The sequence below is a fragment of the Triturus cristatus genome, chromosome 7 (assembly GCF_964204655.1).
Source record: "Triturus cristatus chromosome 7, aTriCri1.1, whole genome shotgun sequence".
NCBI lineage: Eukaryota > Metazoa > Chordata > Amphibia > Caudata > Salamandridae > Triturus > Triturus cristatus.
The window spans coordinates 1,828,469,375-1,828,485,479 of record NC_140590.1 but is presented as its reverse complement, the minus strand read 5'-3'; the positions used below and the strand labels follow the sequence as shown (position 1 = coordinate 1,828,485,479).

The following is a 16,105-nucleotide window of genomic DNA, read 5'->3' as shown; positions in this document are numbered from 1 at the left end:
ATCAATCATAGCATTTATAAAGCCACTACATACCCGTGAGGGTCTCAAGGCACTAGGGGAGGGGGGACGCTGCTACTGTTCGAAGAGCCTGGTCTTGAGGAGTCTCCTGAAGGTAAGGAGGTCTTCGCTCTGCCGCAGGCGGACAGGGAGGGTATTCCATGTCTTGGCGGCGAGGTGGGAGAATGATATGCCGCCGGCGGTCACTCTTCGGATGCGGGGGACGGTGGCATGGGCGCGGTCTGCGGAGTGGAGCTGGTGGGTGGGGGTGTAGAGGCTGAGTCGGCTGTTGAGGTACGCTGGTCCGGTGTCGCGGAGTGCCTTGTGTGCGCTGGTGAGGAGTTTGAAGGTTATCCTCTTGTTGATGGGGAGCAAGTGCAGGTCTCTCAGGTGGGGTGTGATGTGGCTGCGGCGAGGGATGTCGAGGATCAGGCGTGCGGAGGCGTTCTGGATACGTTGGCGCCGTTTCAGGAGTTTGCCCGGGGCTCCTGCGTAGAGTGCGTTGCCGTAGTCCAGTCTACTTCTGACGAGGGCCTGGGTGACCGTCCTTCTAGTTTTGGTGGGGATCCACTTGAAGATCCTGCGAAGCATGCGGAGGGTGTTGAAGCAGGGGAAGGAAATGGCGTTGACCTACTTCATCATGGAGAGTGTGGAGTCAAGGATGACCTCTAGGTTGCGTACGTGGTTGGTGGGTGTGGGGGGTGCTCCTAGTGGTGTCGGTCACCAGGAGTCATCCCAGGCTGGGTGGGAGGATCCGAGGATGAGGACCTCGGTCTTGTCTGAGTTCAGCTTCAGTCAGCTGTTTCTCATCCAGTCGGCGACGGCCTTCATTCCTTCGTGGAGGTTGGTTTTGGCGGTGTGGAGGTCTTTGGTGAGGGAGAGGATCAGCTGGGTGTCGTCAGCGTAGGAGACGATGTTGAGATCGTGCCATCGTGCGACGTGGGTGAGTGGTGTCATGTAGACGTTGAACAACGTAGGGCTGAGGGATGAGCCTTGGTGTATGCCGCAGATAATCTTGGTGGCTTCGGAGAGGAAGGGGGGGAGGCAGATGCTCTGAGTTCTGCCGGAGAGGAAGTAGGTGGTCCAGTCCAGGGCCTTCTCTTGGATTCCCGCATCGTGAAGGCGTGTTCATAGTGTGCGGTGGCAGACCGTGTAGAAGGCAGCTGACAGGTCCAGGAGGATGAGGGCCACGGTTTCTCCGTTGTCCTGCAGGGTCCTGATGCCGTTTGTGGCGGGGATGAGGGCAGTTTTGGTGCTGTGGTTGCTGCGGAACCCGGACTGGGAGGGGTCCAGGATGCTGTTCTCCTCGAGGAAGCTGGTCAGTTGTTTGTTGACGGCCTTTTCGATGACCTATGCTGGGAATGGGAGCAGGGAGATGGGTCGGAAGTTCTTGAGGTCATTGGGGTCCGCCTTGGGTTTTTTGAGTAAGGCGTTGATCTCTGCGTGCTTCCAGCTCTCCGGGAAGGTCGCTGTCTCGAAGGAGATGTTGATGGTTTTCCGGAGATGGGTGCGATGATGCTGCTGGCTTTGTTGAATATGTGGTGTGGGCAGGGGTCTTCCGCGGATCCGGAGTGGATGGTGTTCATAATCTTGATGGTGTCATCGTCGTTGATGTTGGTCCAGGTGAGCAGGCGGTTGGTGCGGGTGGTGATCGTGGGAGCTGGGGTCTCAGCATTTGCCGGGGTGGTGACGGCGTCAAAGCTGTCATGGATGTCGGTGATCTTGCGGTGGAAGAAGGTGGCAAGCACAGGTCTTGTGACGGTGGGAATTCGTTGGTGTTGGAGCTGGGTTTGGAGAGTTCCTTCACGATGGTGAAGAGCTCTATGCTGTTGTGTGCATTGTTGTCTAGGCGGTCTTTGAAGGAGGTCCTTTTGGTAGATCTGATGAGGTGGTGATGTCTGCGGGTGGCGTTCTTACGGGCTGTGTAGCTTTCTGGTGTTCTTTTGCGGATCCAGTTTTTTTTAGTTTTCGTCAGGTTCGCTTGGAGGCTTGGAGGTCTTTTGTGAACCAGCTGGCTCTCTTGCTGGTGTGGGTGTTGGAGGGCTTCTTGAGTGGGGCGAGGGTGTTGGCGCAGTCATCGATCCATTGTCTAAGGCTGCGGGCTGCGGCGGCGGGGTGGTTGGGTCTGCGGGTGGGCTCTGGTCAAGGGCGGTGGTTAGCTGGTCCTCGGTGACCTTGCTCCAGTGGCGGCGAGGCATCTGCTGGGTGCGGTGGTGTGTGATGGGTTTCCGGAAGGTGAAGTGGATGTGGCGGTGGTCGGTCCAATGGAGTTCGGTGGTGTGGTTGAAGAAGACATGGGAGCTTGCTGAGAAGATAGGGTCAAGCGTGTGGCCGGCGGAGTGGGTGGGTGTTGTGACGAGTTGTCTGAGTCCGAGGTTGGCGATCAGTGTGGAAGAGTTGGAGTTGTTGTTGTTCTCGAGGTGGAAGTTCAGGTCCCAGAGGAGGGTGTAGTCAGTCGAGGCGAGGGCGTGTGTGCTGATGAAGTCAGTGATGGAGTCGCTGAACTGCGGTTGGGATCCGGGAGGTCTGTAGATGAGGGTACCGCTGAGGGTGGTGTTGGTGTCGGTGTGGATCTGGAAGTGCAGGTGTTCGGCAGTGCTGAGGGTGTCATCGGTGTCTGTCGAGATTTTGAGAGTGTTTCTGTGGACGATGGTGATTCCTCCTCCTACTCTGTTGGTGCAGTCCTTGCGGGTGATCGTGTAGCCTTCCGTGATGGCTACGGCGATGTCGGGTGCCGAGGAGGGGTTCATCCAGGTCTCCATCAGGAAGGCGACATCTGGGGTGTTGGTGTCGAGTAGGTCCCAGAGTTCGACGGCGTGTTTGCGGGCGGAGGGGGTGTTGAGGAGGATGCATCTGAGGTGGTTGGATGCTGGTGAAGCTGCAGTTCCGGCAGGAGAAGGGTCCTTGGGTGTGCTTCGGGGCGGCCAGGCAGCAGGTACGTGATCATCCGGCGTTGAGTGCGTGGAGGGTGCTGGAGTCGTAGCGAAGGCGGGTGTCGTGGCACTTGCGGGGGCCAGGGGTCCTGGCGCTGGGCGCGTTCCAGGTGCGGACAGGTGCAGACTGGCTTGCCTTCGGCGCACCCGCTGCACGCGTCTGCTGCTTGGATGCTGCACGGCCTCCATATGAGGAGCAGCTGGGAGGCGGGAGCGGGGCGGCAAATGGGAGTGCGGGGGGCAAGGCCGCAGAGACGCAGCGGCGGGAAAACGGGTGGGGCGCGGCAAGAGGCACAAAAATCAACAGTATGGGCACAGAGGAAGAAAACAAGAACAACAAGAAAACAAGTTATGCACAGAAGCAATGGGGCACAGAGGGGAAGAAAAAACAGAAAAACAAGATGGTACAATGTCAGAGGCAGTTAAGGCACAGAGAGCAATAATAGCACAGGAGTGCCAGTGTCACGGACCAATGTGGGTCCAGGCGGTGAGACCGGCAAGGCAGACAGAGCCATGCAGCAGCATGGGGAGCGACCTGCCTGTGAGCAGGGTCATGAGTCCACATCTGTGATCCACACTCTGTTGTGGTAAGTGGGATCTAGAATTTATTGATTTAGCCTTGTAGGGATAGCAGTTCCAGATTAGTCACAGCAACTGCTTGTTCAGCAGAGCAATGGATACTTTAATGTCCGCTAGTTATTCATGAGCGCAATGAGGAACATCTCCAGAATATCTGGGGCTGGAGGCACTTCAGAGGTTGTTGCTTTTGCTGGTTCCTGTTTGCCATAGCTTCAGTGAGTGAGAGTTGGTGAGCATGCTTGGATTTTGTCATTAAATGGCATAGTATGTGTGGAGGGAGCTGGATGGTACAGTTCAACAATCCTGCAAAAGTAGAACAGTGGGTAATGCAGCAGTTTTTGTTGGAGAAGTGAGCCAGGGACAGTTCTTGGGGCCACAACCAGGATTGATAATAGTGGCACAGAGTATCATGGCCCACAAAGAAAGATGTTCTGCTTTGAAAAATGTCCCTGCCATGTCTGATCTTTACTGGGCGCACTGTAGGAAGCACCGAAGGTGGGGTCAATACCAGGGCGCAAGATGCCTGGCAGTTGTCACAAATTTGTCGGGGGTGGGGGTTGTGTTACTCAATGTAGAGGTGACCACAAGGAAGTCAGGGTGATGGCACCCTCACAGAGTCCTGATGCAGTCCCCAATATATTGCCAAAGAAGATGGTCCACAGGAGGGTTCAGCACACCCCAAGTGAGTAGGCTCAGACACCGACTACTCTAGGGGCAAGGAGGACCCCGGCACAGATGTGTCACTGACCCCATTGGCGTTTGGGGAGGAAACTTACAGCAGGTAGGTAAGCAGGTTCCACAGGTCCCTGCATGTCTGGGCCTGGCAAGTGCTTGTGTCCCATTACTTTCCGTCATTGGCAGTATCTAGAGGTATCCTGCAGCATTCCTGGTTCATCACCATGGGCTCGGTGTTTCCAGGGAGGGTTCAGCTCTGCTGGATGATTACCACAGCCTCACTCCCACAGTGGAACAAAGTGGTCTGTACAGCACCCGCTGCCAGCGAACTCTGTCCTAGGCTAAGGCAGCTCACTCCCAGGTGTCCGATGCTCTATTCCCTCCATTTGGTCGAGATGCAGTGTTGGATCATGAAACAGAGAAGATGAACCGCCTCGCCCACTTGGAACTAAACTGAGCCACCCTTCTCACCGGCTCCTGACTCAGCCCTCCCAGCACTGGATTCCCCTTCCAACCGCAGCTGAGCACACAGGCTTAAAATGCAAAGAAGCAGATCACAACATCACCCTCCAGCGAAACGGTGAGTAAAAGATAGCATTTTTTCTCTATTAATCAAACGAACCATCAATATATCTTACCATATGTTAACTTGTAAAATGAAGCGTGCAGTTCTCTAAAATAACCCACCAGTGAGGCAGCAAAGACAAGTGGAGGAGGCGCGGGGAGAAGGATCAGATATTGGGATTGGCTGATAGACATAGAAAACAGACATACACTACTTATTAGCCGTTTAAAAAAAAACTTAAATAACATGTGGAAAAAAAGTCCAACTTTTGTTAGTGTTCTCCTATAAGGGAAAAGTCACCTAGAACTTTGAGCTGGAGTGGCACATATTTGGATGGGCAAAGACCAAGTTTTACACGGTGAGTCTCAGTCTGTATTTGCACAGGGAGCGTCATGGATTTCCTGATACTGAATCTAGCATTCTAGCCACCATTCCTTCGGCTTATTTTTTGTTTAGTATAACTCTCCCTCTTATGGCCCTGCTTTCTCTCCTCCTGATTTGAACCATCCTTTTCTTCTCTTGCATTTTTCTCATTTTTCTTTAGCTCTGTGGTATCAGCATATTCTGAGAGCAGCATGGGAAAAAATACACACATTTCTTCAGTATCATGCGCCATACCTCATGAAATGCTTCAGTGTGACATAATCCATAGGTTTTATACGACTCAGCTCCAGGTGGAATAAAGTGTATCGGAAATGTAAACACGCCATACTGAACAATACCAGCATCATGTGTCCGGAGCTCCGGAGTGTAGTATATCAGGATCCCGCTGTTGGAAACCAGTCCTGAAAGGGCAGAAGATGTGGTATGGAATGAGTGAAGTGTGGCCAATCAAAGTGATTTTCGATGGTGCTCTAAAGAAAGTTATTATATATAATGGGCCGACCTATTATCCCTAGGAATTGTGAAACAAGTTACGCAAAGAAACATTAATCTCTACTGGTTATCCACTTAGTTGTTTGTGATATGTAAATGTTTACACTTCCTATTTCCTGATAAAAGAACAAGCAAAGTCATCAATGTTTCAACTGTTTGACCCTAAATTTGTGGATTCAAAGGGTTATCATGGTCCATTAGTTTATGGAATCATCCACGTGCTGCAAATCAACAAAATATACACATATTTATTCTTTGTTCTACGCTAGAGTCTGTCCTTCAACTATGTATATCCCACCATGCCTTATCTTTAATAAAGATGTGCCTGTGAACATTCCTAATTACTTCTCAGCCCCATTTCTCAAAACAGTTTTTTCATTACTTCCCTGTATACGCCGTAGGTCTGTTTTTAACCTTAATAGATTCTTTCAGTCACAAATGTGGGCAAAAGGAGCCTAACAGCTGGTAGATGTGGGAGAAAAAATTTCTGCAAGTGGATAAATAACAAAACAGCAGCATATACCTTACCTGGTATTGCATCAAAGTTACTGAAATGGACTTCAATCCTGACATAATATGGATCAAGTGGCGTCCCTAGAGGAATTCCAACGTCTGGTGGAAGGAAAAATGGCTGACAGGAAACAAAGTGAAAAAATTATGAGAAAATTACATCGATGTCAATTTGTTTGGGGTTTTGCAAAGTTTAACAATGACCTGTCATGAAAATATGTGAAGATTCAAATTCAGAGCAATGACATAGGTTATGAACCTGGTGCATAAGAACACTGACAACAAGAAATCATGTGAGATGATCTGAATTAAAAAAAAACTTGAAGCGTCATTTATATCCTGAAAAGTGGCCCTCCTCATCTGCCCGGTCAGAAAATGCCCCATCCCCCCCCCCCCCCACCCCGCCACCGGCAGATAACTACCCACTGGACTGAGAGATCCTCATTGAAATGGCAGGGATTAATGTATTGAAAATGTGTAGTGGATGTACTTTTCTCACAGAATAATTCCTAGAATGCAAAAAAGCTGTTGAAATCTTCTCAGCATTCCTTTTTATCAAATGTGGGATTTGTTTCTGAAAGGAAAACAACAGGTCGTTATTTTTTCACCAATGTCTTGGAGCGATTTTAACTCTCTGTGGCTGTGATGGTGGATCCAGGCAGAGAAAATATGTATTGCTAAAAATGACCTCCATGACCTTCATGAGGCTGACCTCCAGATCCATAAAAGGTGGCAGACATTGATTGACTGCTTTAAGAGGAATTGGAGGCACCACTGGTGGTCACTTGCCAATACTCCCACCCATGAAAGAGGCAAGTGAACCACATGATTGGAGGGCTGGACATCTGCTGATTTTTGCTCGATGTCTGCTTTCACCACTCTCTAAATGTCACCCATAATCTTTTTCTGAAAGGAAAATGAGGTTTTGTGTTTCTGGTTCTAGAGGTTGGTGGAATAAAGCATAAAATATTGCCCTTCCGTTCATGACCGATTCAACCTTGAAACCACCCGAGAGGATTTAACAGTTGGATCACAAAGTTCTAAATTAAATTCTATACCTCTTCTTGAGGTCAGTTGAAAGATGCCAAAATGGTACCCTAAAAGTAACATGATTGAAAATTAGCTTTGTTTCAGGGCAAGCAATTATTACAGCTTACTGGGAGTGGGAGAAATAAGTACTCTGATCAATTTATAATTGCTTATGCCCATAGTTTTGGAAAATGTAATATGTTTCAATAAATAGGGCATTTTGATAATACATTTTAGAGTAATCAATAGCTCAAGTAATTATTTCAAGATGCTCAGTACCACCAGTAAAGTTTTGAGAGGATTCTTTGAATTACTGTTATGCAATAATTGGTGCAAATCACAACAGCATGAGTTGACTCCCCAGAGAGATGAGTCCATGAGGACTCCAAGGCCTTCATTACAAGTTTCTCTGGATTCCTGATATGGCAACATTGCAGTGAGAGCTCCTAGTACTTCAGAGGGCTGTAGTTTCCTGGTAAGGGATTATCACATCATTGTGAGCTTCAGGGAACTGAATGAGTAATATCAGTGAAATACATGATTTAAAAAGAAATTATCCGTAGTTTTCTATAGCGCAAATTTGACCCGAAGGTATCAGAGCGCTTTACATGAGCACCTATTGTGTTCCACAAGGACACATTCATTTTTTTAAATATATATTTTTTCAGATATGTTCTCCTCATTTTAGGCACTTTTTTCAAGATACATACTGCCTTCTTGTTACAGGCAAAATGTGTCTGGGCAAAATAAGGGGATCAACGCAAACACAAGGAGATGATGGACGGAGCGCTGAAACCCCCAATCACAGATCAGGGTTGAATCCATCATTGTTCTTTAGCTCACTTTGCCACCTCAGTTCCGGCCTCTCTATATGCGGTCTTGACCATGTGCCTCATGCGAACAGTCCAGCCCGAACTGCTGCACTAGGTCTTCCCTGAACCGGAAACAGGCATCCAAGGACCGGTTTCAGGGTAACACCCCTCATCATAAGGGAATGCCCAATTACCACTAAATTTGAACTACAATGTCTGTTTGAAAATCCTGTTTCTACCTGTATAGTGTGATTAGAATGAATTCCATAATGAGGCTTGACATGTTTTTACTTTGTTCAGGGGTGCTACAAACTTTATCATCTGAAAATAAACAGCTGAGTAAAAATTAAACAACACATACTCATTCAACAAAGTATAGTGATGGTTTTGTGCAGAGATATTGAATAAAGGCAGTGAGAGATAATAGCCCATCAGGATTCCACATATAACTTCACTGACTGACTGGCTGACTCACTGCACTTACATAGCAACTCTGCCTGATGGGGTATCTCAGTCCTAGCCTAAGTGCATCTAGCTAATCAAAACAATTTTCAGCATCTACATAATTCCAATCAGAAAGGACGAAGGCCTAATATTTCTATGTGAGATATTCGTGGCTTTTATGAAAACGATTGGCCGCCCAGGCTGCCCAGGTTGCAGTGGTGCACATGTAATACAACCTGGAATGAACTGTGAAGGGTCACTTCAGCAATATAAGTGGATTATCCTAGATTAATGGATTCTGTGGCAAGGTGGTGCAGGTAGCCTACTTTAATCTGAAAACTTTCAGACAATGGAAGCCATTGAATGGATCTAGCTGCTCATAACAGGGACCCGCTTGTGTCTTCTTAACCCTATGTCAGCACTAACTACTTCATTTTGTGTCCATTGAAGCCTCAAGACATATTTTTAAAAAAGACTGGAACAAATATATCTACAGCAATCAATTCATGAGCCTGTGGTAGCCTTATCTACAATGGCCCAATGAGCTGTTAATGAGATGGTGATACTACTGCCAACCCTGCTCAGACAAGGTGGACTAAGATTCAAACATCGTAGACTGCGTCTACCCATATTATCCTAAGCTACCCTTGACACTGCCACCTAGATGGATAACTGACGTAACTGTAGTTCACCATGTAAAAGACAACTAAGAGACCAGTGAAATGTATCTTTTCAGTCAAAATTTGAGGTTTGCAAGGGATTCTGGAGAAAAAAGCTGGTGAGAACCACATAGTTCACCCCATTCTGTATTTTCCTAAGTGTCTAGGTTTAAAAATATTTCCAGGTTTTCTAGGTTTCCCTAGGTGTCAGAAGACCTAAGACCTACAGTTGGAAATGGCCCTTTTTGCAGGGTCACCACCAAACTTGTTGTCTTCAAGACTGAGCACTTTACTGCCAATGAGTGGTAAAGTGCATGTATATTGTCCTCTAAACATGGTAACATTGGCTCATAGCCAATTGGCATATTTAATGTACTTATTAGTCCCTAGTTCAGTGTGGTACATGTGCCCAGAGCCTAGAAATTAAATGCTACTAGTGGGCCTGCAGCACTGATTGTGCCACCCACTTAAGTATCCCTTTAACTGAATGCAGTTTAAACTGCCATTCCGACCTGGCAAAATAAACCTTTTGACACGCCCAAACCATCCCTTTATATAAATATCAGACACCCCTGAGGTTGGCCATGGACAAACCAGAGGGCAGGGTGTAAAGTATTTAAAAGCCAGGACATGTACTTGTAAGTTTTACATGTCCTTGTAGTGAAAAAGTCAGAAAGTCGTTTTTTACTACTGCAAGCCCTTTCTCTCCTACTCCCATAGGATAACATTGGGGTTACCTTATTACACTTTATAAGTGTAGTTTTTGATTGGGAAGAAGTAAACCTTTCAAGTCTGGTGTCACTGGAATCACAATTTAAAATCCAAACTTTTAGGGAAGTCGAACTTTACATTGCAATTCTGAAAATGCCACTTTTAGAAAGTTGGCATTTTCTTGATTCCACCATTTGGTGCTTGTAGCCTGTCTCTGATCATATGACTGGGCATAGTTGGCAGTTGGTCTTTGTATATTCCTCCTTGACAGCCACACAACGAGAGCTTAGATGGAACTTGATATGCCACCCTGGCAAGATGGGAGGGAGGAGCTGGGCACAGCCTCACTTACACATGAATAGGCTTTGTCCTGTCCATATACAAAGGGCTTCATATCCCCGTAGTAATTCTGGAGCCAGGGCAGGAAGGGAGGACCTCTGGCCCCTTCAAGGGCATGTCTTTGAAGTCACCACCACTTCAAAAGCACCACTGGGTATAAGTACTTGACCTAAGACACAATCACTTCAGTATACTTCTGGACCTATGAATACTCTGCCAGGAAGCAGGACTGCGGTGCTGCTGAAGGACTGCCACTCTTCAAGACAGCATTCTGCTGGACTTGCATCACTTGACCTCAGAACCCAGAGTGACTCAAAGGGCTAGCTGGTTGGCCACCTGATCTAAAGCCACGGGGACATAAAAGGCTTTTAACTCCTGCACGTGGACTCTGCCATCTGTAAGTCTACTCGGCCAAATGGTGACACCCCAGTCCTGGACCCTTGGAAGTGGGCCTAAGGTGCTTGCCAGTGGAACCAAAACATCTTCTCTGCTGAGCGGCGCATCCCCGGGCAGAACCGATGCATTGCCGCTGATGCAGGTATTGGGCCAGTTGCAAAAGTATAGCATCACTTTCACCTTACGCATCTTTGGAACATCGCATCACCTCCAAAATGGCCACTGCGTGATGCTTTACCTGATGCAAGCTCCTCACATCTCTCATCGATGGCAGCCTCAATGACATAGAAAACTCTGCATCACAGCTTCACCACTTATGGGAACCGACACATCATCTCTGCTGCCCCTTGCATCTTCGACATCAGACTTCGCAACACAAGCCCCGTCAACAGGATCCTCGATGTCGACACATCAGGACTTCACACCGCAGCCTCCCCTCATCTCAGAACCAATATATGGCCCCTGCTGACTGATGCTTCTTCGACTCAGATCCCTGCAAAGCTCCGCAACAAGGATTTAAGTACTTTGTTAAGCAGGCCTACCTGGGTTCCTGTAGCGAGCCCTTGCTCCATCACGGAGGGCCTGAACTTGTAACTTTGTCCCGGTCCAGCATGACACTATATGTCCGTAAAAGTGATTTTTGCCTCTTGGCACTTTCACTGTAAATCTTTTCACTATCAACAACAGCAACCTGGAGTACTAAAAATTGCCCTTCTTCTGCAACACCTGTTCCAAGTTGGTTCCCCTCCTCTTCCACCGTGATCCCCAACCCACTGGATGCAACTGTCCGACAACTCAATGTGCCTGATAAAGCAACTTTGAAACTTCTTCCTACCCCCCCTTTCATTTGCTGCTGCTAGTGCACTATCTACTAGCCTGCATTTTCCTGACACCTCCCCAACTACGTCCCTCCTCATCTACAAGCTACAAACCCGGTTGACCACCTCTCCCTCTTCTAAGGGGTCACGCTCGCTATCAACCCCTTGAACATCCATACATACTTTTGACCCTCCCTCCATTGAGGATAAACTTGCTGATCTTAAGCATGATCTTGAACTATTCAAAGCCAACCTACAGACCCTGCTTCGCTTCACTTCACTGTGGAGAAACTTTGGAATCCCAACCTGACCTCTGAGACTAACAAAACTCCTGAGCCTAACAATTCAACCTTCCCACAAGGGGTAGTCACTATGGGTGTGAGACTTCAACCATGAAGAACAAGAACCCACCGATCTTGCATTGGAGATCGTGACCCTACCTCAATCCCTGCTCCAGACCCCAAAGGGCCACATACCATCCATCTAATGCTGACAGCCACTCCCTTCTGCTATTAAACAACTCCACTCACAATGGCTCATAACCTCCTCATAACCTCCACTGATCAATATCCAAACTATTCCCTCAAACCCATTTAGAGAACCCAATCTCTTGGAACGATGAACAACAATGATTTATTTCTTGTCCCTACATCACACCAAGAAGGAGGAGTAACCAAATCACATATCAAATTTATGCTTCTTAACTGCAGGGCAAGAGTAAGACACTCAGCTGATATTGTTGACCTCCTACTTACGCAAGAACATGACTTCATGAAATTAACTCATGCCTTGCTCAATGACACCTGCTCACTGATTCTAGACATTTTACTACCTTCCAACTATGACATCAGATTGGATCGACATGATAAGATTGGAGGAGGCATAGAATGCATCTATCACTCCATGCTCACCCTGGGACATGCACAAAGTGCTCCTATGTCCTTCTTTGAGTATCTTGGTATTGAATTTTGGAATATATATAAATTCCCCATGATCCACCACCCACCGGGAAATAACATTCCTTTCATCAAACAAATAATATCCTCTAAATCTCAATCAATCAATCAATCAAAGCATTTATATAGCGCACTACTCACCCAGAGGGTCTCAAGGCGCTGGGGGAGGGGGGTCCGCTACTGCTCGAACAGCCAGGTCTTGAGTTGCTTCCTGAAGGCGAGGTGGTCCTGGGTCAGGCGGAGGTGGGTCGGGAGGGAGTTCCATGTCTTGGCGGCGAGGTAGGAGAAGGACCGCCCCCCTGTGGTGGCTCTTCGGATGCGGGGGACGGCGGCGAGGGCGTGGCTGGTCGATCGACGCTGGCGTTTGGGAGCGTAGAAGCTGAGGCGGCTGTTGAGGTATCCTGGGCCTTGGTTGTGTAGGGCTTTGTGTGCGTGGGTGAGGAGTCGGAAGGTGATTCTCTTGTTGACCGGGAGCCAGTGCAGGTCTCTCAGGTGTCCGGAGATGTGGCTGCGACGGGGGATGTCCAGGATGAGTCGTGCTGAGGCGTTCTGGATTCGCTGGAGTCTCTTCTGGAGTTTGGCGGTGGTTCCGGCGTAGAGGGAGTTGCCGTAGTCCAGACGGCTGGTGACGAGGGCCTGGGTGACCGTCTTCCTGGTCTCGGTGGGGATCCACCGGAAGATCTTACGTAGCATGCGCAGGATGTTGAAGCACGACGAGGAGACGGCGTTGACTTGTCTGGTCATGGAGAGGGAGGAGTCCAGGATGAAGCCCAGGTTGCGTGCGTGGTCTGTTGGTTTGGGTGCGCTGCCTAGGGCGGGGGGCCACCAGGAGTCATCCCAGGCGGAGGGTGAGGATCCCAGGATGAGGACTTCCGTCTTGTCCGAGTTCAGTTTCAGGCGGCTGTTCTTCATCCATTCGGCTACTTCTTTCATCCCTTCGTGAAGGTTGGCTCTGGCGGTGGCGAGGTCGTTGGTGAGGGAGAGAATCAGCTGGGTGTCGTCGTCGTAGGAGATGATGCTGAGGTTGTGCTGGCGTGCGATGTCTGCGAGGGGGCTCATGTAGACGTTGAATAGGGTTGGACTGAGCGAGGAGCCTTGAGGAACGCCGCAGATGACTTCGGTGGCTTCAGATCTGAACGGGGGGAGGCGGACTCTCTGTGTCCTTCCGGCGAGGAAGGAGATGATCCACTCCAGTGCCTTCTCCTGGATTCCGACGTTGCTGAGTCGCTGCACTAGTGTACGGTGGCAGACAGTGTCGAAGGCCGCGGAGAGGTCTAGGAGGATGAGGGCTGCTGTTTCTCCGTTGTCAAGCAGTGCTCGGATGTCATCGGTGGCTGCGATCAGGGCGGTCTCGGTGCTGTGGTTGGCCCGGAAGCCAGACTGCGAGAGGTCGAGGGAACCGTTCGTCTCGAGGAAGGCGGCCAGCTGCTTGTTGACGGTCTTCTCGATGACTTTTGCAGGAAACGGGAGCAGCGAGATGGGGCGGTAGTTCTTGAGGTCGGTGGGGTCGGCTGACGGCTTCTTTAGTAGAGCGCTGAGTTCGGCGTGCTTCCAGCTCTCCGGGAAGGTAGCGGTGTCAAAGGAGGTGTTGATGATGTCCCGCAGGTGGGGTGCGATGACAGCGTCGGCCTTGTTGAAGACGTGGTGAGGGCAGGGGTCGGTAGGAGATCCGGAGTGGATGGAGTTCATCGTGCGGACGGTGTCTTCGGTGCTGATCGGGGTCCAGGCGCGGAGGGTGGTGGTGGGGGGCGGTGGTTCGGTCGTGGCGTGCGTCGGTTGAGTGCTGAAGCTGTTGTGTATGTCCGCGATCTTGTTGTGGAAGTAGGAGGCGAGGGAGTTGCAGAGGTCTTGCGAAGGGGTGATGTCGTTGTTTCCGGCGTTGGGGTTGGAGAGCTCTTTAACGATGTTGAAGAGTTCCTTGCTGTTGTGTGCGTTGTTGTCCAGTCGTTCCTTGAATGCGGTTTTCTCTGACCAACACCCAGACCAAATCTTCCTCTGTGATTTCAACTTACATTGGAATGATGCAAATTATACTATACTGATAACCTTCAAGACCTTCCTCTTCAACCTAAACCACAGACAATCTTGAAACGGATCTACCCACAATAAATGCTCCACCCTTGAGCTAATCATCGCTAAGGATACTGTCATATAACTGGAACCATATCGCGCTGTGACTGGTCAGCTCACTACTTAATCTCTTTTCTCATTTTGGAAAAGGTGCTAATTAGACAAGGCCAACCTCATAGGACCAAACAATAGTCTAGAGATCTGAGGAAAATCAACATAACTGATCAACATTAGCAGCAACCTTCCTCCACCCTCTAAAATGACAAATCTGAATGATCTTCCAGAGCATTACATCCATTTCATGACAGAAATATTAAATTCAATTGCTCCGAAACCACTCAAAAGAATTCACAGAAAACATTCCAAACCCTGGTTCAATGACCTCCTTAATGAGGAAAGACATAAACTAAGGCTTGCTGAGAGATCATGGAGAAACTCTCCTTCTATAACACACCTTACGCAGTTGAGGATAACAAGAAGCTCATATAACAAACATCCATAGCGCCAAAGCTGAACACTTTATGCAACTGAACAGCTCCAAAAACATAACCAAAAACTATTTAAAATCATCAAACAACTAGCTAGCCACTTAAATAAACTCCACTCTGCAAACAAGGATTCACTCCCTAGTGGCAACAAATTTTGCTCCCACTTCATTAAAAAGACAAGGAAGAATGATTTAGAATTGCAACTTGCCCCCCAAATCCTCATAGTCAGCCCAGCCCAGTCCCTCCCCATGGCTTCCCTTGCTGAATTTCCCTCTTTCTGGCTTGATTGATATCCCCACCTTTTGTGGCCATAGAGAACTAGACATCCCTTATATCGAGGACAATATTAAAGTCCGACTCACTCTATTATGGCTATCAATTTGGGAAAATGGGAAGGCTTGTTTAACTGGGGATATAAACCTAGATGGCCTTCGCTGTGATAAAGGCACTGAGATTCCCTGGCTTGCTCATGTTGGATCTAGCCTACGCTCTTTCAACCTAGAGCAGGCCTTTACCAAATCAACCAGTAACTTAGTTATTAATAAAAACAGTTACACAAGGCTTTATATGATAAGGCTGCTTCCGAAGGAATGCATTTGGAGAGCCAAAAAGCGAATGTGGCAACCTATCCATTAGCAGCTCCCATAGACAATATTGCGGGGTATCTAACTAGAGCTAGGCATCGATGGGAATGGAGCCTCTTATTCTGGTATAGGGCTGGTACAGTGAAATATTTGCTGTGCTCCCCAATGAGCTTAAATAATGGCTTGGAGTCCTTGCCATGTCTCTGTGATGGAAACTCAGGGCAAACAATGTTGCATTTCACATTTTTGTGTTGGCTTTTATGTAATGTATTCAAAGCCTTTTCTGATTCCTTTCTCAAGGAAACGATGCATCAAGAACTTTAGAGATGCACTGCATATGCTGTTTGATTTAGTGGATGAGGAGGAAACTTAATTTTGGTGCTTTTCTTAAAGCAGCTGTTAGAGCTCATCAAACAATGAACACTTTAGAGGTCTGCTGCATGGCTTTAATCCTGGACTTTGCGTGATATGCACTTTTGTTAGGGAAGTATTAATATAACAATTGGATGTTTTATTCATGCATTTGCATTTAATATTTCAATTGTAACTGTTTTGTACTGCACTTTTATGAATACAATTTGTATTTGAAGACGTTTAATCTACCAGATGATGGCGAGCTACTCAAAATAATATCAATAAAACCCTCTCACTACTTCAATGATCC

General features: G+C 48.2%; 1 protein-coding gene across 1 annotated transcript in view; it reads right to left on the bottom strand.

Moving 5' to 3' along the window:
- LOC146813317 (putative DBH-like monooxygenase protein 2) overlaps positions 1–16,105 on the bottom strand; it is a 289,399-nt gene that overhangs the window by 38,735 nt on the left and 234,559 nt on the right. Inside the window, exons 6-7 of the mRNA XM_085615381.1 lie at positions 6,154–6,256; positions 5,368–5,534 (exon numbers count right to left, since the gene is read on the bottom strand). Coding sequence (XP_085471507.1) covers positions 5,368–5,534; positions 6,154–6,256 — 270 coding nt within the window. The remainder of the gene's footprint in view (positions 1–5,367; positions 5,535–6,153; positions 6,257–16,105) is intronic.